At 41.9% G+C, this 27930-nt stretch overlaps 1 protein-coding gene across 10 annotated transcripts in view; it reads left to right on the forward strand.

The window, feature by feature from the left end:
- Nucleotides 1-27930, forward strand: part of TRIM9 (tripartite motif containing 9) — a 119610-nt gene that overhangs the window by 66848 nt on the left and 24832 nt on the right. For 7 of the 10 annotated variants that reach the window (XM_040226768.1, XM_040226770.1, XM_040226763.1 and 4 more), the window contains exons 2-6: nt 255-350; nt 2796-2918; nt 17388-17498; nt 18596-18749; nt 27120-27277. In XM_040226768.1, the coding sequence (XP_040082702.1) occupies nt 255-350; nt 2796-2918; nt 17388-17498; nt 18596-18749; nt 27120-27277 (642 nt within the window). The remainder of the gene's footprint in view (nt 1-254; nt 351-2795; nt 2919-17387; nt 17499-18595; nt 18750-27119; nt 27278-27930) is intronic. The other 3 variants (XM_040226769.1, XM_040226764.1, XM_040226761.1) reach the window with 1 other exon arrangement.

A 27930-nucleotide genomic window follows, 5' to 3' on the forward strand; every position in this document is an offset into this window, starting at 1 on the left:
TAGGCAGATATCTGGTAAGGGCCTTTGACTACAGCAGCCAGAAGTTTTCACTGCCTCAGAGGAAACACTCCTCAGGGGCCTCTGGAAGGAGTCAAGATGCTGTTATTACCAGAATCTTCAGGTTACAGGTGTTGACTCAGTGGCCCGGCTGAGACAAGAGGAATCTGAAAGGGTGAGGGCTCTTGGATGAAAACCACCCTGTATGGCTGCCTCCTGCGATGAGCGCTCTATGGTTTCCTTCTTTGTCTCTGCAGAGCCAGCTCTCCCAGGCGCTGAACGGGCTGTCAGACAGGGCCAAGGAAGCCAAGGAGTTCCTGGTGCAGCTGCGCAACATGGTCCAGCAGATCCAGGTATTGGCAGCAACCAAGGCAGAAAGCAAAGCCCATGTGCTAAGATGTGTACCTAGGGTTGGGGGTGTGTTGGGGGGGGTGTTTCCTTGTCTTATCTTTTATTTTTATGTTTCCTAGGAAATTTCCTACATATTTTTTTTCTGCTCTTTCTGTTCTAATACATGCAAACACACATACAGGACCAACTTCAAATATACCCCTTCTCAAGATGGTTACATTTCCCCAACAAGCCAAGGACATAACCCTGGTTTCCACACTGAGCTCCTAATTCTTTGCTGCCATGCATTCAGAAAGAGGTCTATTTCTTTGTGAATTCAGTCATTATTGTTGAGTTTTCTAAATCTATATGTTCCCAAAGCACCTTGCAAAAATTATATCTTATCTAATAGTAACAAACAGGTCACATTTTCTCTTTTTTATGTCTTTCTTTCCTTCCTTCCTATCCCATAATAATGCTTCTCCTCTACCTAGATACTTAAATGTTTTTCAACCATGATCCCATGGTAACTATAATACCAGATTGCTTTATGTGGACACAGTAACCAACAAATCACTTGGCATTTGAGAGCCTGTGAACTCCCTACCAGAGCTGAAGGGGAGAAACCATTAAATTGCATGAAATGCTAAAATAATGACCTTCTGCACTGTTTAATGTTCTTACATTTTCAGGTTTGCCTCACAGAAATAACCTGAGCGCTGGCCTCCAGTAGCTTGACTTTCTGAGTTAATGTCTAACCGATGTCAAGGCAGAAATGGCTTTTTAAATGTAAGCCAGCCTTCTAGAGCACCTCACACTGATTTTTTTTGCCCTTTGTTGATATGCAAGCCCCTGTTAAAACTTTTGAATCAAAAGTTTTAACAACCTAACAGTTGTATATTTCCTTCTGCTTTCCAAAACAACAAAGTTTATCAATTGGTCCCTTCTTTGCTCCTGCTGGCATAAAGTGTGCAGCCCCAGGCTCACCCCTGCACGTCACCTCTTCGTTAGAGCAGAGCTTTCTTTTACTCTATCAGAGCCTTTACTGAAAAAGCTTCCCCCTCCCTACCAATAATAACCTGCTTGGTTAGAGAGCTCTGCAGTGATGATTTCCAGGGGTCTTCTGTGAGAACTCGAAAGCAAATTACTATGAAAGCCAAAACTTAATATTTGTAGAAGTGATTGCTCAAGCAGTTATAAATGCATGCCTTATACAAAAAAGACCTTGCATTTGAAACAGTGACCTAATGCCTAACTACTGATCCTTATATTAGGAGACACAGTTCTGGATGACTGAGAATTAATTTAAATTTGATAGGCTAAGCTGTTCCTTCATTTCTAACCCCCCAAATTTTACAGCTTACTCAGTTGAGTACTATTTTTTCAATGCTATTACTATACATATAACAAGTATTTAGCTGTCATTGGCTGTAAATGACAATTGTTTTCCAGATTATGGTTTGAGAATCAAAGCTACACATATAACTTATTGAAAGGATTACCTCTAATGAATGCTTATAATTTAATGAGAGAATTGCTTTTAAAAATGTCTATCGCATGGCTCAGTGGATAAAGAACCTGCCTGCAGTAGAGGAGGCACAGAAGATCGGGTTCGATTCCTGGGTCCAGAAGATCCCCTGGAGGAGCAAAATGGAAACCCACTCCAGTATTCTTGCCTGAAAAATCCCATGAACAGAGGAGTCTGGCAGGCTTCGGTCCAAAGGGTCGCTCTGTTGGACATGACTGAGCGACTGCACACGCACGTAAAAAAATTTAGATCCAGCATTCAAGTTAAACATCATGGAAAGTTATGATCCATTTAGAGCACGGTTACTGTTCTCCCAGAAGCTGACTTTCACAGCAGGCTGACGCCTGTTACATATACCAGTGATTCTTCACTGCCTACCTGCACTTATTACTTGCTTTTTTTAATGAAAGGAGCAAGTGTTTTGCCCATGACTATTCGTCTAAACTTCTATTGTCTTTGTATTATTGTTTAATATTGAAGACCATCGCCATCTGCTTTCTTCTTTCTGCCTCTAAATTCAGTGATTCTTTCACTCTCATGCCTCAACAATACCCAACTCCCTCCAGCAACCAGCCTTTCTGAATGCCACCTTCCACCATGCACAGCTGGCCATATGCCAGCCCTCAAAACAATTCATGTTCAACTCTACAAACTAAAATTTATTTTACTTGATATAATTCAAATTGCAGAGATGATTTCCTCTCATAAAAACAAAGGTATTAAGTAACATTTACCTCTTTGAATCTAAAGCGAAACGCTACCACTGCAGAATAAAATTTATTTTGTTATTTATAAAATGCATGTGTGCACTGTGGGCAGAGCTCCTCTTCCTTCCCTTCAGCAGGGCCTCCTCCCCCACAGATGGACTGGGGCTCTGCTGTCTCTGGCAGCCCGAGGCACCTGGTCACTTCGCTGCTGAACACTGTGCTCTCTCATGCAGGAGAACAGCGTGGAGTTCGAGGCCTGCCTGGTGGCGCAATGTGATGCCCTCATTGATGCCCTCAACAGGAGGAAAGCCCAGCTGCTTGCCCGTGTCAACAAGGAGCACGAGCATAAGCTAAAGGTGAGTGCAGCACCCTATGGGGGGCGGGAGGCCAGGCTTCCGGGGTATGATGGACAGCTGAATGCCCACAGCCTTGGGTGACCAATGAGGAGCAGGCATACCCCTTCACTTGGCACTCACTCCTTTCTTTACATCACTGATACTCATTGAGTGACTTTTCTAGGCCAGAAATTGCCCTGGGTACAAACATAATAAATAAATTGAAATCCCTGCTCTCATGGGGCTTATATTCTACTAGAAGGAATAAACAGAAGGAAAGATAAGTAAGCAAAATATCCAGTATATTCATAAAACATGCTAAGAAAAAATAAGGAGAAATGGATAGAGAATACTAGGGATGGGGGTTGAAATTTTAAACAGAATGACCAGAATGATGATGCAGAGGCAAATGTATTTTTGAATTAGAAAATGGAATCTGTACTTTTCAGAAAACAAACAAGATTTGTCTTCACTTCTGAAGCAAACTATGTAACTGAACAGCTGTACAGACTTTGGTCATCACACAGTGAATCAATTGATCACAGGTCTGGGGTCCTATTGGCAGGAGGACTGGTCCTCCCGGAGACATCTGCTTCCCCATCTATTGCCCCCTTGGAGTAGGGCAACAACACGTGACAGCAGGCTGGCTAGACATAGATGGGCAGCACCCAGCAGAAGGAAGCAAGAAGTAGCCAGCAGGAGCACATGCATGCCCAGCAAGCTTCAGGGTGGCTGCCAGTGGGTGGTGGGTGGGTAGTGTGCCGTGTTGGCCTGTGGTTGGGGTGGAGGCAGAAGTGAGGTCTGACCTTAGGTTCTCTGCTGGGGTCAGGCAGCCAGCGACAGGGAGCTTCAATACTGTACAGCTGAGAGTGGACACAGCCTTGGAGGAGCTGGTGGCTGGTGAGCAGCCCAGGAAGTAGCAGATATCCCCAGCAGGCTTGGAACAGGCTTTAGTCCCTGGAGAAAAAGAGGAGGTCCCATTTCTAAAAGTGTGGGATTCCAGTAGGAGAACCAAGGGAGAGTTTCAAAATGAAAAACTAGGAGAACAGACATTACAAGATTTGGGGCTAAAGCTTGGTGACCGGGCCAGTGCCCAGTTAATGGTTACTAGAAATAAGGCAAGAAACCAGTTGCTATATGGGGCATGAGACCTCAGCAAGACGTGCAGCAAATGGCAATGCTAAGTCCTGAGCAGTGGAGTCCCCAGTCCTTAATCTGTGCCCACCACGCTCCAAGACTCCGGATCCAGAGAACTCCACTGTGAAGATGGGAAGCCAGGCAGCATGAAAAGAGAAGTATTTCCCCAAGGAAGCTTAACAGTTCTATCCAAAGGCAAGGGAAACCCCAACACTAGTTTCCTTCTTTAGGTTCCCTCCTCTGCTGCTCCTCACCCACAGTTCCCCAGTACACATTTGGATCCACATACAGGCTTCTTCCCTTCCCCAAAGCCAGGGCAGTGTGGCTGGAATAGAAACCTTTCTCCACTGCCTTTGTGACTTACCTACCTGTCACTCTGAATTTGCGTGTGTCATGGAGGCAGACAGGAGGCTGAGCTGTGACTGTGGGGTCCAAGCCAGAATGGACTCATGAGAGCTGGGCCCTACGGTGAATTTGGCCAGCCTGACCTCACTGGTGCTGTACGGGGCCATGTTGGCCAGCCTGACCTCGTTGATGCTGTATCTCATTGGCGCTGTATTGGGACCATGTTGGCTGGCCTGACCTCGCTGGTGCTGAATCGGGGCCATGTCCCTTTGAATGTTCCTGATGTGACAAAACAGAGCAGTTGCATCATGGAGAGGCTTAGCAGATTCTTTGTTAAGGAAAATTGCATGTTTTGAAGTTGGAATCTGAACCAGAAGTTAGGAAAGAAAAGTACCCAGGGAGTGAACATTGAGAGAGCCTTAGTTCATGGGCTTGAACAGTGAACCTGCACACCTCCCTCCAGGGAGGCAGTCGCTGTTTCTTGATGATGAATCTAACTGGAAGACCCTCTCAGGTTTGTCTTAGAGTGAACACAAGCCCTCAAGGGTCATCACACTAACCCCAGCCCCATGAAGGCTTCATGCTGAACTTCAGGTAATGGAGGGAGCACTGGGCTTTCCTCAGGAGCCTCCCCGCCCCTTCCAATGACCTGTGTGGTACTTGTCTCATAAAGTACTGAGTGAGGCCAAGTTTTATTTGAATGATTTTCTCTAGCTTGTCAGTTTCCAGGCTCCTGTCCCTTAGTGTCTATGATCAAGTTATTTTCTTTTGAATTCTATACAGGACCATGGGATTGTGTTTCATGCTAACATACATAGTCATTCCTAAAATGTGAGAGAGATAAGTAAGGGAGTATTAAAGATACTTCAGAAAAAAACATTCTCTGAGGCTGTGCTATGTGGATGTTAACCTTGTACCTTTAGCTGTAACAACCTGGGAGATGGATTTAAAGCCATAAGCCTATTCATCTAAGACAGTCAGATGAAGCTTGAATGAAAAATTCTTCTGAAGTCACCATTTTTTATCCGAATTAAAATCTAGTACAGTGGTCTGTGATTCTTTAGTTAACCAGGTAGCAACACAGAATGAGCATCCTTGGTGACCAAGCCCAGGCTTTCATAGCAGTAAGAGCTAACATTTGGGGATACTTGCTTTGCAGCAACACTATACAAATTGTGTTATAGGGATCAACTCCTCTGTTCCTCACAACTCTGGGAGGTCATTGTTACTGCTATTGAGGAAACCATGGCACCATGCTATTGGGAACTGGTCCTGGGACCCAGAATTCCTGTCCTGTTAACCTGGCTTCAGAGTCCAGATTCTGGACTGTGACACCCTATAGCTGGTAGTACAGTGCAGAGAGAAGGCATCTGGGGACATGCCTAAACCTGTCCCCAGTCAGCCAGCACCTACCTGATGCACACCTGCTAGGAGCCGAGTGCTGGGCTTAGGGGCAGGGGAAGAACGACACGAAGGTGACTCAGAATTAGGGGCTTCCAGTCCTGTGGATGGGAGAAGGCAATGGCACCCCACTCCAGTACTTTTGCCTGGAAAATCCCATGGACGGAAGAGCCTGGTAGGCTGCAGTCCATGGGGTCGCTAAGAAGTGGACACGACTGAGCGACTTCACTTTCACTTTTCACTTTCATGCTTTGGAGAAGGACATGGCACCCCACTCCAGTGTTCTTGCCTGGGGAATCCCAGGGACAGGGGAGCCTGGTGGGCTGCCGTCTATGGGGTCACACAGTCGGACACAACTCAAGCGACTTAGCAGCAGCAGTAGCAACAGTCCTGTGGATGAGATCAGTCACACCCACAAATGACTCCAGCACAGATAGAGAGCAAGTTTCCAGGAGAAGGTTGCGCATGTCATTAGAGCTGTGAGAAGGGCGAAGTTACTTCCAGCTGAAGGGGTCACAGAGAGCATCATGGAAAAGTAGGCACTGGAAGAGCCCAAACTTTGGGAGACATGTTGATGGTGGTGTGCATTCTTGCCTGCGGGAAGTGGCCAGGCTGTGCGGGAAGAAGAGGTTGGCAGCACTGTCCACCCTAGTCTTGCTCTATGCAGTTAGTCATAGGGACCAACGGATGCTTTCTGTTTCCATCACCTGTTCTGACATTACTAAAAAGATGATCACTACAGCCCTTCGTTTTCGCACCCTTCAGAAACCCAGAACCTTTATTGTTATAGTGGAACTCAAGATGTCATTTGTACCACAGAGAGTATCTAAAGTAAACTCACAGCTGTCTACGGGTAATGAGCTGGACAGTTGGGATTTTCCCTCTGATAGTGGACCAGCCGTTTTAATGTGTAGCCATAAAGTTTTAACTTTTTCCTTAAAGGGCATCTCTTTTGTGAAGCACGGCAGATGCTTCCCTGACATCTTTCAACAGAACACGGTTAACAGTTTGTGTTAAGTTATAGGGTGACTATAGTGGTGACTCCTGGTTTTCTCTACGGGAGAGACGTAAGGGCAGCGATCTGGATAGATGCGGGGAGCCAGGACTGAAGAAACATCGTTTATCCGAATCAAAAAGTGCAGAGGGGCATGAAAGCCACCAGCCTAGGCTGTGCCGTGGATGCAGGCGGAGATGATTCAGGGACAGCTGAAACGCATTGTGGGGACCCCGTGGCCGGTGTCGGTCCATCGGTGCTGGTGGTCTGCATGGTCAGGGACCTCTGAGCAGAGGCAGCTGCCTGCCCTCATTCCACCCTGCCTAGCGTGGAGTTCCCTGCCCTAGATCCCAAAGGGCGACAGAAACCAGAGACAGGTGGCTGGTTGTCTCCCATGACAGCAAAGCTGTTCTGTCTTCTGCCTTCTGTGATTTGTTTCTCTGCTGTTTGCAGCTGATTGTATCTGTCACTGCTTCTAAAAACAGGCAGTGCGGCCGTCACCGTGACTGCTGATGCCAGCCTCCACGTCTCCCTCCCTCTACTTTTCTCCTCCTGCCTCTTTCCTTTCCTGTCACTTCAGTTGCTACTCAGATTTGTGAGAAAAGACTGGCCTTTCATAGACATCACTTGCCAGGCACAGTGCTTCTTTCTGTCTTTGTTGGCTAGCCCATCACTCACAGTCCGGAGGGGATAATCTTATGGTCTTCCGCTTCCCTTTGGCAGAGTTCTCTGGGGGCCTGCTTTTTGCTGACAAAGAGGAGAGTTGTGTGTGTGTTTTTCTGGCAACTTTCTCTTCTTGAGCCATCCAAAAGGCTAGGGGAGCTGGAAAGCCATGTGCATAAAGACAGTCTTTATAATCAATTCAGGCTCCTCTCTGAAAGAACCGATTGCTTGAGCAGATGGAGCAGTTCTGGTTCTGAGGCAAGATGGAGCCGAGTGGTGAGGAGCCCAGATTCTGGGTCATAAGAGAACAGGGTGTGAGCACTGTATCACTTACTGGGCCTCTAACCGTAGACACGTCTACGGCTCCATTTCCTTCACCTGTGTGGAAAATAGGATTAGACATGGTCAGCACCACCTAGGGCATTGTAAAGCCCTTAGAGCACAGTACTCAAAATGTGAGCTTTATTGTTGTTGTTATCACTGGGTATCTTTCCCAGAAAAGACCCCAATGACAGGAAAGACTGAGGGCAGGAGGAGAAAGGGGCGGCAGAGGAGGAGATGGTCGGACGGCATCATCGGCTCCGTGGATATGAGTTTGAACAAATTCCGGGAGATAGTGAGGGACAGGGAAGCCTGATGTGCTGCAGTCCATGGGGTCACAAAGAGCTGGACATGACGTGGAAACTGAACAGCAGTCACTGGAAGACTGGAAACATAGTCTCACTCAGAACACGGAGGAAGTAAGTGCTCCTGCCGTTTTCCGTAATACCAGAGTTCCTACTGCAGAATTAACCTCGTGTGATTAATTATCTCTGAACCTAGGAACGGTGACTTGAGTATAATTCATTACCACACAAAATAGTGCCCTAAAAAGCTTAAAAAAGCTAAAAACAAGACTTTGAGGCATATACCAATGTGACCTTATATTAGGAACATTGTCTAAATTACAGTAATACTATTCTGTGGTTTGAAAAAACACCGGGAGCCAAAGACCTAAATTTTCAAGATGTGATAAACTAATCACATGTCAGAAAGCTACTGGAGGGAAAAAATGCTTTTTGAGTTTTCAAAAACTATTACTAAGTCACATTTAATGCCTTGGACAATATTGCCTCTATCAGCAGAGGCAGCTGGGCCCCTAGGTTTCATGTCTGAACTGTGTGTCTTGTGTCAACATCCTTCACAGGTCTTCCTTGGCTAAATAAGGCTTTAAAATATCCTCATTGTCTGAGATCCTCACAGGGACTTTGTGTCAATATTTTAAAAGTGCCATTAATGAGATCTGTGCTCTTTTCAGGAACTTTACAAATGTCATTTTTCTTTTGATAAGCCCAAAGAAATATCTGAGAATTATTGTTATTTATGTAACATTCAGATTTGAAATAACTCCACAATCATCTTACAAGTGTTCTATCTCCAATATTTTAGAATGAATTTGTGTGTTGAATAGTACTAAGTGATGGATTTCTTCTTGGTCCCCTTGCAAGTCTAGATCCTCTTAAAAAAAAACGAACAGTTATAGTTATTCAAATACATTCTGAAAATATCTAATCTTTAATTTCCATGTGTGGTTGGTAAGTTAACATACCAATGACATTACTCAGTGAGAATGCTGAGGGATAATGATAAAAATGATAAAACTTACTGCTTATTAGAGCTTCCACTTTTATAGAGGGCCTCCATGTCCCAATTGTAATTGTCTATAGAACACTTGATTTTGAATCCAATTGGGTTTTGTTAGACTCATTATCATGATTGTCATTATTATCTTTGTTATTATTTACCATGTATTGGCTGTTTGTTCTCATTATGTTAGCAAAAAAAAAAAAAAAAACACAAACAAGAATTAATTATATGGGCATATTATTAAGAGTACAGATTTACACAAGGGATATTATCAGCTTACTTTAGCCATTTTGTCAATGCTTCATAATAGGTAAATAATCCTTTGATCAGGTTTAGAGAGAGAGAGAGGAGGAGGAAGGAAGGAAAGGAAGACGGGAGGGAGGTGGGAGGAAGAGAGGTAGGAGGGAAGGAAAAGTCTGCCCAAGCTCACAAAGAATTTAAAAATAATTAGGTAGGATTTGACTGTTATAGTCATTACTAGAAAGAAAAGCAACAAACTAAAAAGTCCACTCAATTACAATAAAACTACTGGCAAGACGTTCCATTAGCTCTTTACAGTGAAGACTTTGAAAACACTTAGGCATACTGGAACACTTAAAATTTTTGACTGCCCTCAGCAGAAGTTTTTTGGGGGCCAACTCTAATAATTTAACCACAGTTATTATTGATGATAAGCCTATCATTAATTGGGAATTCATTTGGAAAATTCCATGGTCCTCTGCTTCCCACGTATAGAAGCAAAAGCCATAGAGGGCCTATAAGAAACAGAGTGCCCAAGTTGCCCGTGGAATCACCAGGATGCCACGGCATACACCTGGAGCTCACCACGGTTCAGGGATCTGCTTTTGAACACCCTCGACCCACTCTGATAATGACAGCGAAGGGCAGTCACAGAACTTCTTTAATGTGCTTTGCCTGAGTCCATATATGAAAGACACACTTAGCTCCAGAAGGCACTTAAAGCATACTTCACAGATGATGGACTAAACCATTTCTCACATCCTACAAAACACCACCAAACTGGATGCAACACTTTTATTGTGGGACGCTGTACATGATAAATGTTTTCCTGTGTGGGTGGGGCCACGTCAGGATGCTTCTTTCTCCAAACGGCTTGTATTTCTTCCTTCATTAACTTCTCTGTACAAGGATACAGTATTCTATGCACTAAGAGCATGCTTTGGATATTCCACTCAATGCTTATTGTCATTCACACTTCTGAGACAGAAAGTTCACAGTTTTACTGTTAAAATCTCAAGCCTTCCGAAAAATAGGCATGTGTTTTATTTACTTAATAGGCCTAAATGATCCTTTTATGGATTAAAACTCAAAGCATCAGATCTGTCTTTGAAATGACTAGTCACTGAGGTGGTTAAATTAATAATACTGCTACAGAAGACGGTATCAAGAGAATGGGGGAAATGTTTGCATATTTCCATAAGCCATGTGGGAGAATGGTGGCGTGTAAGAAATTTAAAATGCTCTTCATTAATTTAAGTGTCCCTAAGTTTCAGTGAACTTAATGATAATACAGGAGATAATATTTTACTCTAGGGGAAAATCAAGAGAATTATTTATTTTACTAGATGAATCTATTGGTCAAAGCACTTCACCAAAAATCACCAGTGAGTCAATTCCAAGTATCAGTTAGTCGTCTTGTGACAGGACATTATGGAACACATAGAGAAAACTATCTCCACTGACCAAGGGGACCTGTGTAGAATAAATTCTTCAAGTTTGTTTCTTGAAAGTACTTATATCTTAGAAAAACAAAAAAGAATTGCATTATACTTAGAGGAAATTGTTTTAAACAGTGATGGAAATCTATATTAAGAAAGAATGTCTTGAAACATTGAGAGAATGTTAGTATTTACTTAGACTAAAAATTCAACAGTGATCTCTCTCCAGACCCCATGATGAGAGAAAATACTATGAGAAAAGTATTTATTAAAAAGAAGATTTGAAGAAAAAAATTTAAAGAGCCACATGTAAGATGGACAGATGAAATTTGGATAAAATAATGACATTCCCCTTAATTAATCTCAGTTCTAGCTGCTCTTTGTATCACCTGAGCTGAGTGATGGGAGACTGACCTGTTCAAGATGCAGTGGAAAATACAGTTGTAGACAGACTGAACAAAATTTCACATTTGTACTATATAAGCTGTCATGGGTTACTCTCTGCTACTAAAAAGTCTAAGCATTCAAAGAGACATACAGTCTGTTCTCAAATTCTCCTTTTCCAAATAGGTGCAGTATCATATCCTGACCCCCCAAAAATGACCTTTATAAGTTTGCCACTTAACAAAATAAAACTCTTCAAGTGATCAATAGGATTTGCCATCCAAAACAGATGGTGACCGCTGATAAAATTTTGAAGGCCTTCTCTGAAACTATGGACCACAGATTAATTAATTGTCCTCTAAGAGCTGGTTTAGGCCTTAACACACATGAAGACTGGAAGACTATTTCCTAGTTCCTATTTCTGCTTTATTGACTATGCCAAAGCCTTTGACTGTGTGGATCACAATAAACTGTGGAAAATTCTGAAAGAGATGGGAATACCAGACCACCTAACCTGCCTCTTGAGAAACCTATATGCAGATCAGGAAGCAACAGTTAGAACTGTACATGGAACAAAAGACTGGTTCCAAATAGGAAAAGGAGTACGTCAAGGGTGTATATTGTCACCCTGCTTATTTAACTTATATGCAGAGTACATCATGAGAAACACTGGACTGGAAGAAGCACAAGCTGGAAGCAAGATTGCCGGGAGAAATATCAGTAACCTCAGATATGCAGATGACACCACCCTTATGGCAGAAAGTGAAGAAGAACTAAAGAGCATCTTGATGAAAGTGAAAGAGGAGAGGGGAAAAGTTGGCTTAAAGCTCAACATTCAGAAAACAAAGATCATGGCATCCGATCCCATCACTTCATGGCAAATAGATGGGGAAACAGTGGAAACAGAGTCAGACTTTATTTTTCTGGGCTCCAAAATCACTGCAGATGGTGATTGCACCCATGAAATTAAAAGACGCTTACTCCTTGGAAGGGAAGTTACCAACCTAGACAGCATATTAAAAAGCAGAGACATTACTTTGACAACAAAGGTCCATCTAGTCAAGGCTATGGTTTTTCCAGTGGTCATGTATGGATGTGAAAGTTGGACTGTGAAGAAAGCTGAGCACCGCAGAATTGATGCTTTTGAATTGTGGTGTTGGAGAAAACTCTTGAGAGTCCCTTGGACTGCAAGGAGATCCAACCAGTCCATCCTAAAGGAGACCAGTCCTGGGTGTTCATTGGAAGGACTGATACTGAGGCTGAAACTCCAGTACTTTGGCCACCTCATGCGAAGAGTTGACTCATTGGAAAAGACCTTGATGCTGGGAAGGATTGGGGGCAGGAGGAGAAGGGGACGATAGAGGATGAGATGGCTGGATGGCATCACCAACTCGATGCACATGAGTTTGGGTGAACTCCAGGAGCTGGTGATGGACAGGGAGGCCTGGCGTGCTGCAATTCATGTGGTCACAAAGAGTCGGACACGACTGAGCAACTGAACTGATTCATGTCACTCCTGCAACATGTACATTTCCTTAGAAACTCCTTAAATCCAGCCAGCTGAAAACACGGTGCCAAGGGTTTCTCCAGAGCATCAGAGCCACTGCAAAGAAATATAGAACTCAAAGAAAAAGTGACATGGCCTGACTTCCTACCAATTGTTTTTCATTAAAAAATATATAATGTAGAAGTAAATAGTACTAATAAGGAGTAGAAATAACACAAAGTGTAGAAGGTAGCAAGTAAGAAAGCTGAATGAAGACGCTCACAGAAAAAAAATATTTATAATCTTAAAAGATTTAATTATCTGGCTGATTGCCATAATATGGGAAATCTTGCTAGATTAATTGAGAAACTAAAAGTTAATTATAAAACACCCAAAAACGCTACTTCTGGGAACCCCACTGATTCATTTTTAACAGTGAATTTTATCACAGGTTACTGTGATCATAGCAAAATGTTTGATTAAAATGTTTTAAAAATGAACCAGCATGCACTGTAGCAACAGTGGGAGTTGCGAGCTAAGCAGGATATTGAGTCCTTCCAAGAAGCTTGAACCATGGAATACAGGAGCCAACAGCAAACTCCCCTGAAACTCACAGACTCTTTGGCAGCACAACAATGAAGCTTCTTAAGAGAAATCAGAGCCCCCAGCACTCCCACAGCTCCTTTGGCACCAAATAAACCTTGCTTGAGAAGGAAATTTATAGAGGCAGACATAGAATTTTATGAGGCCTGAGTAATATATTTATTTCAGCACATTTTGGTCATAAAATTATCATTGAGCTGAATGTTCTGGCAAGTAAACACAGTTCAGTGTTTTTTTTGCCTCCAAAGGAGGCTTACTTTGGGTTGTATTGCTCAGATCCAGCCTGTGCTTGTTATTCGGAATTTTAGTACCAGTCACTTCTATATAGTCCTAGGGCAAATGCCATTGGGACAGTGAAAGGTGACTGCTGAGGTTTCTGCTACCTAGCAGCACTGATGCACTGGCTGCTGAAATGTAAAAACACTTTCTGGGAACAATTTAGTCAAGTGTCATACAGCAGAGATGAGTAGTATGATAGCTGTAGGTCCCCTGCATTGCATTTTTTTTTAAGTGCTTAACTTATGGATGTTTTCTTTTTCCCCAAGAAGCAGAAACTTAACCTTTCTTTACCTCCTGATTTTAAAGTAAAATAATAAAATGAAAATATAATAATTTGCATCACTTGAGCCCAGACCAAAAGACAGTGGTGTTAGTTTGACAGAAACATACTAGATGTTAGGAGAAAATAAATCAACCAGTGGATTTAAAAGTGATCTTCCCCCCTAATCAAAATCACAAAACAATCTTCACATCAAAGTTGGTTTCTTTCACCAATTCCAATAAAGAGATTTTTAAATCCTACATTTTATTTTTTTATTTTAAAAAGCAATAACAAATCATCTGTCAAAATATTAGGAGACTCCAAATAGCCAAAACAAGCTTGAAAAAGAAGGGCAGAATTGGAGTTTTCACACTTCCTGATTACAAAATGTACTACAAAGCTACAAAATACTGTACTAGCATAAAGATAGACAGAAGACCACTGGAAATCGAATAAAGCCCAGAAGTAAATTCTCACATACATGGTCAAGTGATTTTTGACAAAGGTTCCAAGACCGTGCAATAGGGAAAAGGTAGTTTTAGTAACAAATGACGGTGGGAAACTATCTTCATGCAAAAGAATGAAGTTGGACAGTTACCGAAAGCCATGTACAAAAATTAACCTGAAATGAATCAAAGACTGAAAAGTAAGAACTGGAACTATAAAACTCTTAGATGAAAACATAGGGCAAATGCTTCATGACACGGGGTTTGGCAATGATTTCTTGGATATGGCATCAAAGACATAGGCAACAAAAGAAAAAGTAGACAAATTGGACTTCATGAAAATTTGCAAATTCTTGTTGTCAAAAGACAACAAAAACAAACAACCCAATTTAAAATGGGCAAATGACTTGAATAGACTTTTTGCCAAATAAGATATACAATAAGTACATGAAAAGATGCTCAAGATGATGAGAAATTGTGCTGTGCTTAGTCATTCAGCCATATCCGACTCTTTGCAACCCCATGGACTGCAGACCGCCAGGCTCCTCTGTCCGTGCAGATTCTCCAGGCAAGAATACTGGAATGGGTTCCCCTGCCTTCTCCAGGGGATCTTCCCAACCCAGGGATCAAACCCAGTTCTCCCACATTGCAGGCAGCTTTTTTAGCTTCTGAGCCACCAGGTAAGCCCTATGACTCATTAGGGAAATGCAAATCAAAACCACAGTGAAATACCACTTCACACCCACTAGGATGGGAAAGAAACAAAAGTCGCTCAGTTGTGTCTGACTCTCTGTGACCCCATGGAATTCTCCAGGCCAGAATACTGGAGTGGGTAGCCTTTCCCTTCTCCAGGGGATCTTCCTAACCCAGGGATTGAACCCGGGTCTTCCACATTGCAGGAATATTCTTTACCAGCTGAGCCACAAGGGAAGTCCAAGAATATTGGAGTGGGTAACCTATCCCTTCTCTAGCAGATCTTCCCAACCCAGGAATCAAACTGGGGTCTCCTACATTGCAGGTGGATTCTTTACCAGCTGAGCCACGAGGGAATGGCTACTATTTGGAAAAAAAAAAAAAAGACTGATAAGTGTTGGTGAGAATGTAAAGAAATTGGAACCCTTGTGCATTGTTGGTGAGAATGTAAATGATACAGCTACTGTGGAAAGTAGTATGGTGACTTCTCAAAAAAAAAATTAAAATAGAGTCATCATACAAGTCAGTAATTCCACTTCAGGATATATGAACCACCCCCTCCCTAAAAAAAAAAAAAAAAAAAAAGTGAGACAGACTCTCACCCAGATGTTTGTATTCTTATATTCATAAGTTTATTCAAAATAGCCAAAAGGCAGAAGAAATACAGATGTCCATCAGCAGATGAATGGATAAACAAAATGTAGTATATACATATAATGGAATATTATTCAGTCTTGACAAGAATGTTGACACAAGCTACAACATGAATAAACCTTGAAGACATTACATAAAAGAAATAAACTAGTCACAAAAGGACAAATAGTGTGTGATTCCACGTGTATGAGGTACCTAGAGTAGTCAGGTTGACAGAGACAGAAAGTAGAATGGTGGTTGCCAGAGGCTGGGAGGAGGGGTGAATGTAGAGTTATTGTTGAATAAGTCCAGAGCTTCAGTTTGGGAAGAAGAAAAAGTTTTGGAGATGGTTGGTGGTAATGGTTGTATAACAGTGTGAACTTACTTAGTGCTACAGAATTATCCAATTAAAAATAGTTAAAATGGTTTAAGTTATATGTTATATATATTTTATTACAATAAAATAATTAATAGAAGATCAACAATATTGAATGAATTAACTGTCAAAAAATTAGAAAGAACTTTGTCAAAAATAGGTTAAATAAATTTAACCCACTCAATACAGTATTTTTGTAGTCAGTAACATTTTTTGATGGTGGCAACACAGAAAATGCCCGTGATATGGTGTTAAATGGGAAAGAGGTGAAATTGTCACATACTATAATTGCAACTATAACTAAATCTAGCTCAAGGGAGAAAAACTAAAAGGAAACATCAAAATTCTTTAAAAATTTGCATTGGAGTAGTGAGACTGTTTGCTTTTTTGAAAACCTATTTTCCTGTTGTTTTTGAAACAGGATGTAATCATCTATCATGGAAAATAAATTTATAATCAAAACTGAACAAGGAATAAGGGAAAGTTTTTAAATAATTATTATTAAAGCCCATTTTAGTTATTACCCATAAAATCCAGAATGCTGCAGGGATTTGTGGGGGGGGGGAGTTTGAGGCTTTTGCAAAATAGTACAAATACAGAAGGTGAGTAATAGGTTCCTAGAAAGCCCTTGTTCAATTCTATGCTTCAAAACCTGCTTCAGGATTTGGGTCACTGAGCAGGGACACAGAAGACAAGCATTTCTAAAGAAAGAAATTTTTCAAAGAGTGTCACGCACTTGGCATGCAAAGATAGCTTCCCAGAGGCAGAACCCGCACGTTCAGAGAGACACCTCTCTAGGTCAGGCAGACTCATCGCTGAGCAAATAGCCTTTAAAACTGCTTTCCCAGATGAGGCAATGAGTGATGCTAAGTAGATTATAACTTGGTTCTGTATCCGTCTTTGTCTGGCACACTTGCTGTCGTTAGCTCATTGTCTTTCAGCAACCACTTCTAGGCTTTCCCTGCCACCCACTCAGGGAAAAGAGAATCAGAACAAGAGAGGATCTGAGTTCAGATGGTGATATCTGCTCTTTAGAAGGAACAGGTAGAGGGCAAGCAAAGATGGTGGGTGGCTGTGTCACAGAACAGACGCTGAAGCTACATCTCCGGCCACTCAGTCATTTGACAGACTCTCCTGTGACCTCCCACTTAGAGCAGCTCCCAGAGAGGGGAGTGATGGAGACCTGTGATGGAACCAAGATGTCCTTTGAGGCACCAAGGTAACCAGCTTCCCAGAGGTCCAACAACCGTGTGCCTTTCTGATGGCTCCATTTGTTACAAATCCCGCCCCGTAAGAGCCATTATCCAATCTGTCTTCCAGAGCCATTGTTCCCAGCAGACACTGCCACAAAATATTCTCATAAATTGAGTTCCACTCCATGATGCTCTTGGATTCTGGTTTGAAGAAGTTTTCCAAAGTCCCAGTTTGCTTTCTTTTCTACGCTCTGCCGCTTTGGATCATTCTGTTGTCTCATCAATCCTAGGTGGTTCGAGATCAGATCTCTCACTGCACAGTGAAACTGCGCCAGACCACGGGTCTCATGGAGTACTGCCTGGAGGTGATTAAGGAAAATGATCCTAGTGGCTTTTTGCAGGTAAGTGTCAACTAGTTTCTCCTTCAGATTCTCAGTGTTCCGTGAGACTGACTCTATGATGTCAAGGCCAGACTCCCAACAGACCTAGTTGGGTATGGGACATTCCACAATGGAACCCACCTTTGTGTTGCCATATGGATGTGGGTGCCTTTGGAACTTCACTGGCTTCTCAGAAGACTCTACCATCATGGGCTACAAGACTGAAAAGGCTTTTATAAATTTGTTTTATGTTTGATCATGAAAACATAATTCCCTCTAAGTTCCTCCAAAGCAAACCTTGCGTAAGAACTGGGTCCCTTTACTAATATCTTGGACAGTTTTGTCAGAAATGTAAGTATACACATGTTTCTACCTTCTTTACACCTCCTTCTGGCAAGTCAGTGATTTCCCAGAGTGAAATTTTTTCATTGTTTGCATGTCTCATGGTTTCTTTAGTGTTGTTTTAATGACATGCTGTGATGTCAGCTAAATTTTACTTAACTTTTGATCCCAGTGATTAATGGACCTTTGATTAAGGAACATGTAGCTTCCTTTCAACTAACATTCTACCAAATTGGCCAAGAATGATGAGGGGGGTGCCTAAATATAAGAAATGAAAAAGTCCTCTACCAAAGAATCAGATCACGCATGAAGATGATGTAGAAGAAATCTTATCTTACAGATGATCATATGCAACCTCTCTGAACCACTTAATAAAAGTCATTAGGTCTTAGGTCTTGACATGATACCTATAGCTCATATCAGAAACCTATGATTGTTGGTGCTAGTGGATTTCAGTAATTGCTAACATATCACTACTGAATGTTGTTGGCTTTAACCAATCAGTCATAAATAGCATGATCATGTGTCCAGATGATATAATAGAGCAACTAACAGCTTCTAGTTATATATAGTGATCCCTCTGAGTCCCAGAAGTATTCAGATTTTCATGATAAATCACAGGTTACTCTCATCATCAGAAGCTCCTCACTGCCTGCATAGAGACAGGAAGGATGTGGGTCCCAAGGCACTTGGTGGAGCACTCTGGGAGAGCCAAAGAGCATTTGGGTGCCCAGTGTGGGGTTGTGTTTCTTAGGCTATGCTCTTTGTTTGAATAGATTTCTGATGCCCTCATAAGGAGAGTGCACCTGACTGAGGATCAGTGGGGGAAGGGCACGCTCACTCCCAGGATGACCACCGACTTCGACTTGAGTCTGGACAACAGCCCTCTGCTGCAGTCCATCCACCAGCTCGACTTCGTGCAGATGAAAGGTGTGTGCCTGTGCCCCACCCAGTCAGAGCAACTCCCTGCTGGAAGCAGGGTAAAGGCAGCTTGCAGATTGCAGCAAACAAAAGGCAGCCACCAGGTTTATAAATCAGCTGAGAGGTGAGAAAGTCCACACACACACACACACACACACACACACACACACCCCTCTGGTTAGTGTTACAAAAATCTGGAATAGCTCCCATCTTATTATGTAATGGAAATGTATATCCTTGTAGCTGGAATGTCAGATAAATCAGATGGACTCAATGCTTGCCTTTTTGAGAGACATAAGAGATTTCATATGCTCAGCATTAGAGGAAGAAAAAGAGAAAACATCACTGTACATAAATAACATCTTGTTACAGATGGTAACCCCGATATATTGATATAAATCAAGGGAGTTCAGCATTGAAACTGCTTCTACAAGGACAGAGATAGTGGCAGACAGTTGATCGTGGATTAGCAGGAATTTGAGAGGATCAGAATTGGCTTGCCTATACTGGTCAGGAAAGTGAAAGCCTGGGTACAGAAGGAAAATGAAAGTATGTAATAAAAACTTTAACATTTTAAATTTTTTGGTCTCTAAAATTAAGAGGTATGGCAAGATCTCGAGATTTGTAGTATCTGCTGAGGGGACCTACAAGTACTTAAAATTATCTTAAGGAATATAAGTCTTTGAAGAAAAGGTAAAAATTCAAGCCAACCATGCAATAATATTTTTATGGCAGTGTAAGTAATATCCCATTTGAAAAGTATTTCTGATTTTTGAAAATCTTTTTATGGTGAAATAACTTATACATTCACAGTAAGTTGCAACAATAGTAAGGAGAGGTCCCCTATACCCTTCACCCAGTTTCCATTCATGGTTACGTCTGACATAACTGTCACATAACATCAAAACTAGGAAATTGGCATCAGTACAGTGTGTGTGTTTATGTAGTTCCATGCCATCACTTGTGTAACCACCTCTGCAGTCCAGACACAGAACTACTCCAGCAGTGCTCTCCCTCATCTGCTCCTCTTAGTCCCCCATCCCCACTGATCTGGCTCCATCTCCATAACTTTGTCATTTTCTGATCTTTTTTAAAACTAAAGTAATTGATTTGCTCTTTGCTTCTCCCAATTTAAGCATCCATATAATAAATAACTTAGAATGCAATGGTTTAGAATTTTTGTGTCTTAAGAAAAATCCGCATATGTCCTTTTATTAGACAGAACCATATAACCCCGCAGGTGTTAGGGGTTTATACTACACACATTCCCGTCCCGGGTAATGTACAGTACTTCTCTCATTCTCTTAATGAGTTTTTGTCCTCTTTTATCTTCAGTTTTCTCATCTTTTTGTTTAATATTTATTGCTTTGGGATAATGCCTTTATTAATTTTCAAAGTAACTAGTGTATAGATTGTAAATAAAAATGCTTTGTTGTAGTAACAGAAACATTTAGCTTTTACTGGCTGCCTACCAAATCAGACATACTCTTTCCATGGATTACAAAATGCTTTCCATGGATTAACTCATTTTATTCTCCCAATCCTAGTAGGCAGCTGAGGACATTGAGGTGTAGGAAGACTGGGTTACTTGCCTGGGCTCACTCAGCTAGTGACTGGCAGGGCCAGAATTCAAACCCACGGAGTATGGTTCCAAAACCCACACCTACAACTTCTAGTTTGTGCTGTAAAATTAGTGACTTTTACTAAGCCACTTCTTTAAGAAGTAACTGAATTCTTCTCTTAATCTTGAGAAATTAAATTTTTTTGTTGTTGTTACAGCAATGCTTTCAGGCTTTAAAAAAATATTTAACACCTACATGGTAGCCTGTGGTGTGCCACCATCCCAGTAATATGCCGAGCCCCCTTCCTCAGCCTCTTTTTGTCCCCAGTTCCTTCAACAAGGTAGAATCATTGAAAGGTTATGTCACAAGTAGCTCAGAGGAGAAAATGTATCACAAAAGGGCAATGTAAGGGCTTTTGGTGAAAGAGAGAGAAAAAAAAAAAAGAGTCAATCCAGTTAGGCTTGGTGAAGGGGCAGGAGGAGAGGCAGGTAGAGCATAGCGGCCTCAGGGCTTTCAGATGCTTTAATCAGCTGAAAGCCCTCTCCTCCCCCATCCATTCTGAGAGATGTCCATCTGCCATGGTGGAGTCCAAGCCAGCTGACACAGTGGTAACAATTGTATTGGAGTAAACAGGCCCTTCCTTGGAAGTAGGAATTACAGGTTCACGTGTTGTGCATCACAGATCACACTCCTAAAGCATTATCACTTGGCCACTTAGGGCTGCACACCAGCGTAACTGTGGACATGACTGGAGAATGCCATGCGAGAGGCCAAAATGCAGAACACTCTTAAAGCAAAAACTCACCTAGAATTCAAAATTATCCAAAACAGTTATTTATGAAGTTAATATGGTAGGCCACTTGGTATGAGATTGGATTGTTCCATTTTCCTTTTCTAATACTTCATGTGAATTTACTTCTGATAAGTATCCCTCTGAGGAGTTAATTTATATGTTTATGTGTGTGTGTGTGTGTTGTGTTCACTAAATTTAATTAATTCAGTAAGAGCCCAGTCCTCCTTAAAATCTGAATAATTTTTATCTGTCACACTTTTAAAGGAGAGAAAAAGCTGAAAGGTCATGACCCAGAACTCAGTTACCTGCAGTTAAGACTTCTCTTGCTTGCCCCTTTGATGTCTGTTAGCAGATACACAACCATACCTAGTGCGTTGTTGGTCTTTTTATTTTCTTAGGATATTCATAGTCAGTTTAGCAAACTGAGCTTCACAGTCAGGAAAAATATCTCAAGAAATTGCACCCTCATATCCATGTAATAATAGCCAAATTTAAGTAGCACTTGAAATGGTGTTAATCTGACCATTGTAAGACCAACAATATGTTGGTTTTAATATATAATTTCTAGTTGTGCTAAGTGGATTAGTAGAAAGTTTAAAATATTTTCAAAGTTACTTGAAATAGGTATTTAAGTCTGTGACTCAAACTTACAACTAAAATATCTGTCTACTTCCTGACTCAAAATTTGAGAATCTCTCGGATTTTGAAATTTTATCTCAGATGCCTTTTTTTTTAACATCAGAGAAGATAGGTCTCTTGCCCATTTTAAAATATTCTCACAGCATCTGCTACTCAACTAAAATGCATTGTCTAAAATTATTCTCTTATTAGCTAAGGATTTAACTGATCTGCTCTTTTGGATTCCACATCCCCCTCAAGCAATTGAGATCTGAGTGAAGAATGTTGGTACCCTCTTTGTTCAAACATCACAAAATGTAAGGGCCTTTTTCCAGTTGCATTTTGATTAGAAAATCATCTTACCCTCTTTCCAGACTACCGATCTCTCAGGCTTTTCTTTTGTAGACAACAACCAATTAAACTTTGTTTTCTGTTTTTATTATAGAGTAATAGAAACATTTTTTCCTTAATCCTAAATTGCTATTTTCAACTTTTACCTGGTCATGGGAAGGAAATTTTAATATCTTTTTTGCCAGTCTATCAAGGGCTCTGTTGCTTGGCTCAGGATAAATTCCAGATAAATACTCTCTCCCTGAAAAATATTATTACCCCAGAATTATTTAAGGACACAAAGTATCCCAAGGTTCATGAGTCAGTGCTGAAATAAAACGCCAGATGTCAGGGTATTCATTCTGACCCTGGGTGAAACATTGACCTGACAGTCCATCAAGCCTTCTTAACATATAGACCAACAGATATCAATCTCTTGAGTGCCTCTACTCAGGGCTAAGAACACATTTATCTCCATTAACTCATGTTGAATGTTAAAAAGCCCTGAATATGCACCAAGGTCATGGGCAAGGACAATGTGATCTAAACAGATTCTCCTATAGATCATGGAAAAAAAAAACCACCCAGAGGTTTGGCAGAGATAGGGATGAGCATACATGGGGTGGTGGTTTAGTCACTAAGTTGTGCCCAACTCTTGCAACTAGGCTCCTCTGTCCATGGGATTTCCCAGGCAGGAATGCTGGAATGGGTAGCCATTCCCTTCTCCAGGGGATCTTTCCAACTCAGGGATCGAAACTGCATCTCCTGAATTGCAGGCAGATTCTTTGCCACTGAACCACCAGGGAAGCCCCCACATGTGGGAACTTGCATGAAATCTGTTCATGCTCTGGGGGCTTGGAATTCATGTCCTCAAAGCCTTATGTGCAAGTTTATCCTCAGCAAAGTACTAATGCCAGCTTTCCAGAAACAGCCCATTCTTGTGCTGAAGTCTAAACTTTCCTCAGATGCTATTTGTATTGTTCAACCATCATAAAAAGGAATGACAGTCCACAAAGGAACCTTCAGAGATGATGACAGTAAGACTGCTCTCCCAGCCACTACAGCTCTTAGGGTGAACTATTATAATCTATACAAGCAATTCTTGAGAAGCTTTATCATTCACATTATAGGAACTGAGAAGAAACACTGCTCTTGGAATTAGGCCTGTACTCTCCCTCTAATTCACTATTACTGAGCCCCAGACTGGAGAGGCAGTGATGTAAACATCCAGCCCAGGGAGCCAACCTGCTGGGCGTCAAAACCCAGCTCTGCCACTGCCTCACCCTGAATCCTTCCTATGTTTCAGTTCCCTTGTCTACAAATAGAGATCATCATAGTACCTACCTTGTGGGCTGGCGTTGAAAATTAAATGAGTGGACACATAAGCTCCTCCCCACAGCCTGGCCCTCAGCAGTGTTTCCACCTCACACACGTTCTCGCGGCTCCGCACAGCTCCCTGTTCTCCCTTGTCCTCACCACACTCTTGTTATCCCGCACAGAGGAATTCTGGATGGTGTGAGGGCTGTCAGTCTGAAGGGTTAGAGAGAAAAGTAAGTAAATATGAAAATCATGAGAGATCATTTGCACTAGAATGACCTTAAAAAGGTAAGACTTTTGAAAACCTTATGGTATTAACAGGCCACAGTGGCAGAATTTAATTTTGAGATGAGGCTCCACCAGACCCCAAGGAAGTCAGTAAGAACAGCTACCATTCTGTGTCTAAGCGAATTTTTAGCCGGAAACTTGATTTCACAGGCTGAGAGGATACTGAGTACTAGAATTCTCATCAGGTCAGGGGAAACTAGTTATTTAGGAAAAATAAAGATGTCCAGGAATGATCATGAATGTGTTAAGACAGTTATTGTAGCTCCAATTATAGGAATTTCAATAAAACAAAACCTTTTCTCTCAGAGTTCAGCCCAGCAACTGTAATGCTATCCATTTCCAAAGCATGAGATAAATCAATTTGAAAATACTCTGGATTCTTGTAAACCATTTACTTTATACCTAATAAATTGAAGAGGGGTAATAAAGATACAAAACCCAGTATAAAATCTGTTGTTCTGAAATGCCAGCCTTAGTCTTTGTTAACAAGACTGTAATTTTATCACATTTCCTTTTATATGCAATGTCACTTTGGGGTAAATAAGGAAAAAGAAAAAATAATTCTCAGCACATTGAGAAATAGATTTAGACACATGCAGATGTTCCCAGGTTCCTTCCATCTCTCTCTCTTCCTCTCTCTTTCTCTCTTAATTTGCTTTTTTTGTTTGTTTTGTTCATTTGTTTAAATTTGGGATAGTGTTAAGATCTGAAGATTCGAGACTGGTTAGAATTTTTTCTAGCTCCTTGTCCTTTGAAAGTGTATCCCACTGAGTACTTACAAATGAAGTTCACATGTTTTAATTACACATGACACTATATTTTGATGAATCTTTTAATTATATCTATGACTATGTGGGAAATTTGAGTTTCTTATCAGAGACATTGAAAGCATTTGTGTGATTCAAGTTGAAACCATTTTCTGGATCTTATTTGTTGATTTTAAAACTGGTGAAATGTAGACTTGCCTGAAACATGAAAAAAGGGAAAATGAACACTGATAAGGCAGATAATGAAATAAAGAAAGTCCAAGGAGTTGTTATTTTATGGAAGGCCCTTAGCAATACCAACAGTTAAGAGCAAGTATTTCCCAGGGAGACTCACTGCCTGTCTCTAGAAGCCTTTTGAAGAACGGTTTGCTTAAATTTGTCAGATTTTGTTGTTGTTACTGTTCAGTCGCCAAAGTCGTGTCTGACTCTTCATGACCCCGTGGACTGCAGCATACCAGGCTTCCCTGTCCCTCACCATCTCCCAGCGTTTGCCCAAGTTCATGTCCCTTGAATCAGTGATGCCATCTAACCATCTCATCCTCTCTCACCCTCTTCTGCCTTCAGTTTTTCCCAGGATCAGGTCTTTTCCACTGAGTCAGCTCTTCACATCAGGTGGCCAAAGTATGGGAGTTTTAGCTTCAGCATCAGCCCTTCTAAAGGGTATTCAGGGTCAGATTTTACTCCACTGTTAATATGTTAAAAGGTATTCTTTTACTATAGAAAAAATTTTAATGACAAAGTAAGTTTCTAACTGAAAGAGTGACCTTAAATTAACCTCCATTAAGTAACAGGTTTCTGTGCTGTGCTTAGTCACTCAGTCATGTCCGACTCTTTGAGACCCATGGCCTGTAGCCCACCAGGCTCCTCTGTCCATGGGGATTCTCTAGGCAAGAATACCAGAGTAGGTTGCCATGCTCTCCTCCAGGGGAACAGGTTCCTAGATGATACCTATTAAGCATAGAAAGTCACTAGAAGCATTCAAAGGAGTTCTGTCTTCTGCCACCTCTTTCCAGCCAGTCCTGTAGTCTGTTTAGTGAATGAAAGTGAAAGTGTTAGTCAGTCGTGTCCAACTCTTTGTGACCGGATAACTGTAGCCTGCCAGGCTCCTCTGTCCATAGAATTCTTCAGGCAAGAATACTGGAGTGGGTAGCAATTCCCTTCTCCAGGGGTCTTCCTGACTCAGGGATTGAACCTGGGTGTCTTGCATTGCAGGCAGATTCTCTACCGTCTGAGTCACCAGGGAAGCCTAAAGCAGTGCATTTCCTCCAAATCTAGGTGTTCTGGGACCTCTGAGGCTGCAAAGCCATTGTTCTCTGATAAGATTCCATTTCTTGTGCCACTGAAACTCGAAACAGGCTTTCCTTTCATAAACTGATGACCTCCAATTCACCGGTCATAATTTTGATTTAATTATGTTTGATGTGTTAACTTAGACATGGTTTTCTTGTAATGTATCAGCCTTCTTAAGTATAATAGACCTGCTTCACCTTTACATCTCTTATATTCTAGTCCCTGCTTTTATTTTCTAGGTTATCCACCATAAAACCTTTTTCTAAGCCACTGTTAAAGTAACTCTCTTCTTAGTTGGGGTGACTGGTAAGGAACAGATTTAATTTAGGGCATGACAGTCTGAGTTCAGTTTTGGTATACCATACCAGGCATTCCACAATTAACATTTGTTCATCTGAATGTCCCTGGACGTGGTCCAAACCATTCTTTCCCATGTTAAAAGTGCTACAAAAATAAAATCATGTTTTAGTGCTGAAAACAATTTTTAAGCAGTTAGTGAAAACACTGCTCCCAGATTCATCAACTGAGTTCATACCTTAGGAACTAGGATTATTCATTCCCTAATATTTGTATGTCTGTATGATTGAAGGCTCTATTAATCTGCAGTTTTCATACAAGACTCAGCACAGAAGGGAGAGGGGAATATTGAGACTAGTAACACTGTGACAGATTTTCACAAGGTCAGGAGAACACTCTGACCCTCCCTGCTAGCCCCCATCTGTTCCCATAGTATTCTCCGGCTCACAGTTGACTGCTAAACACCAACACAAAAACAGACTTGGGCTAGTGCCATTTTCAAGGCACAGCTACCTGGAAAGAATGCTGTCAAATTCCTCAGAAGTTTCAAAACTGAGAAATCACTTTTGTATCCCTTGGTACCAAATTTTCAAAAATCCACAGCTATAGCTACTTATGTGCACAAAATCTTAAGTGGAATCACTAATAAAAAATGAAAGAACCTTAGACATATACGTAGTGGTTTCAGAGTTGTTTCTCGGCATAGGCAGTCCCCATTTTATTAAATGCAGTTTAAGTTTCACAATAACTTTACGATACATGTATCAACCATGTTATGGATGAACTATAAAGGCTTTAGTGGGCAAGATGGGAAATCCAGACACCACGGGAAACATTTCCCTGAGAGGTGAGGCCTTCCAAGCTGAAGTGGATGAGAATACAGCAGTCGTCTCCTCTCTGGTTAAGGTAGGAAGCGCTGCTGTGAGCTTGGAAAGGCACCAGTGAAGAAAGATTGCCACGCCTGGAGGTTCTGTAAGGCAGGTCCTACTCGGGTCCCCTTGCTCCCCAAGCTAGAAACTTAGTCCAGCCACTTGTTTACCAGTGGGTGTTGAGCATTCCTGGATGCTGACGTGTTGACAGCTCCACAGAAGTCAGGGTTACACTAATTTCTGTTTAGCTTCCTCTCCAGTCCCAGCGACTCCCATCCTGCAGCTGGAGGACTGCTGCACCCACAACAACAGCGCCACGCTGTCTTGGAAACAGCCGCCTCTGTCCACGGTGCCCGCAGAAGGATACATTCTGGAGCTGGATGACGGCAATGGCGGTCAGTTCCGGGTAAGTGGAGAACCTGCTGGTTGACAGTTTAATCGCAAAGTCGGGCTCTTTGCCACCCCGTGGACTGCAGCCCACCAGGCTCCTCTGTCCATGGCATTTTCCAGGCAAGAATACCGGAGTGGGTTGCCAAACCTACTTCTTCTTAACCAAACTGGTGACGACCACAGAGGACCCAACTCAGAGCCTCAGACCCAACCCAGCAGGGCCGGCACACCCTTCATCTGAGGACTTCATCTTTGTCCCATCGAAGAAGGATGAAGGAGTCCCGGAATAGAAATTGCCCCTCCCTTCTGAAGAGAAAGTACCTGCAGTCCTGCAAGCTCTGAAGTCAGGCTGCCTGCCTTCCAGCCCCAACTGCGCCCCTAAAGCTGTGGGACTGTGCCCATTTCTCACCTCTTTGAGCCTTCAGGTCCTCATTTGTAAAAAGGAGGTGATAATGATAACATGTGCCTCATGCATTGATGTTAAGAGCCACTTGGATCATTCATATAAAATTCTTAGCATACTGAAGCCCCAGCCACCAGTCTTCCTTGCATTCCCCCTAAGGAGTTGTCAATTTGAGTCTGTGCTTGGGACTCAAATTATCTTTACTCATTGCATCAGCATAATGTTGCAACATGTACAGCTAAAGAGGGAGGTAAATACCTAACCTA

Source organism: Oryx dammah, unplaced genomic scaffold (genome assembly GCF_014754425.2).
Source record: "Oryx dammah isolate SB20612 unplaced genomic scaffold, SCBI_Odam_1.1 HiC_scaffold_26, whole genome shotgun sequence".
Taxonomy (NCBI): Eukaryota; Metazoa; Chordata; class Mammalia; order Artiodactyla; family Bovidae; genus Oryx; species Oryx dammah.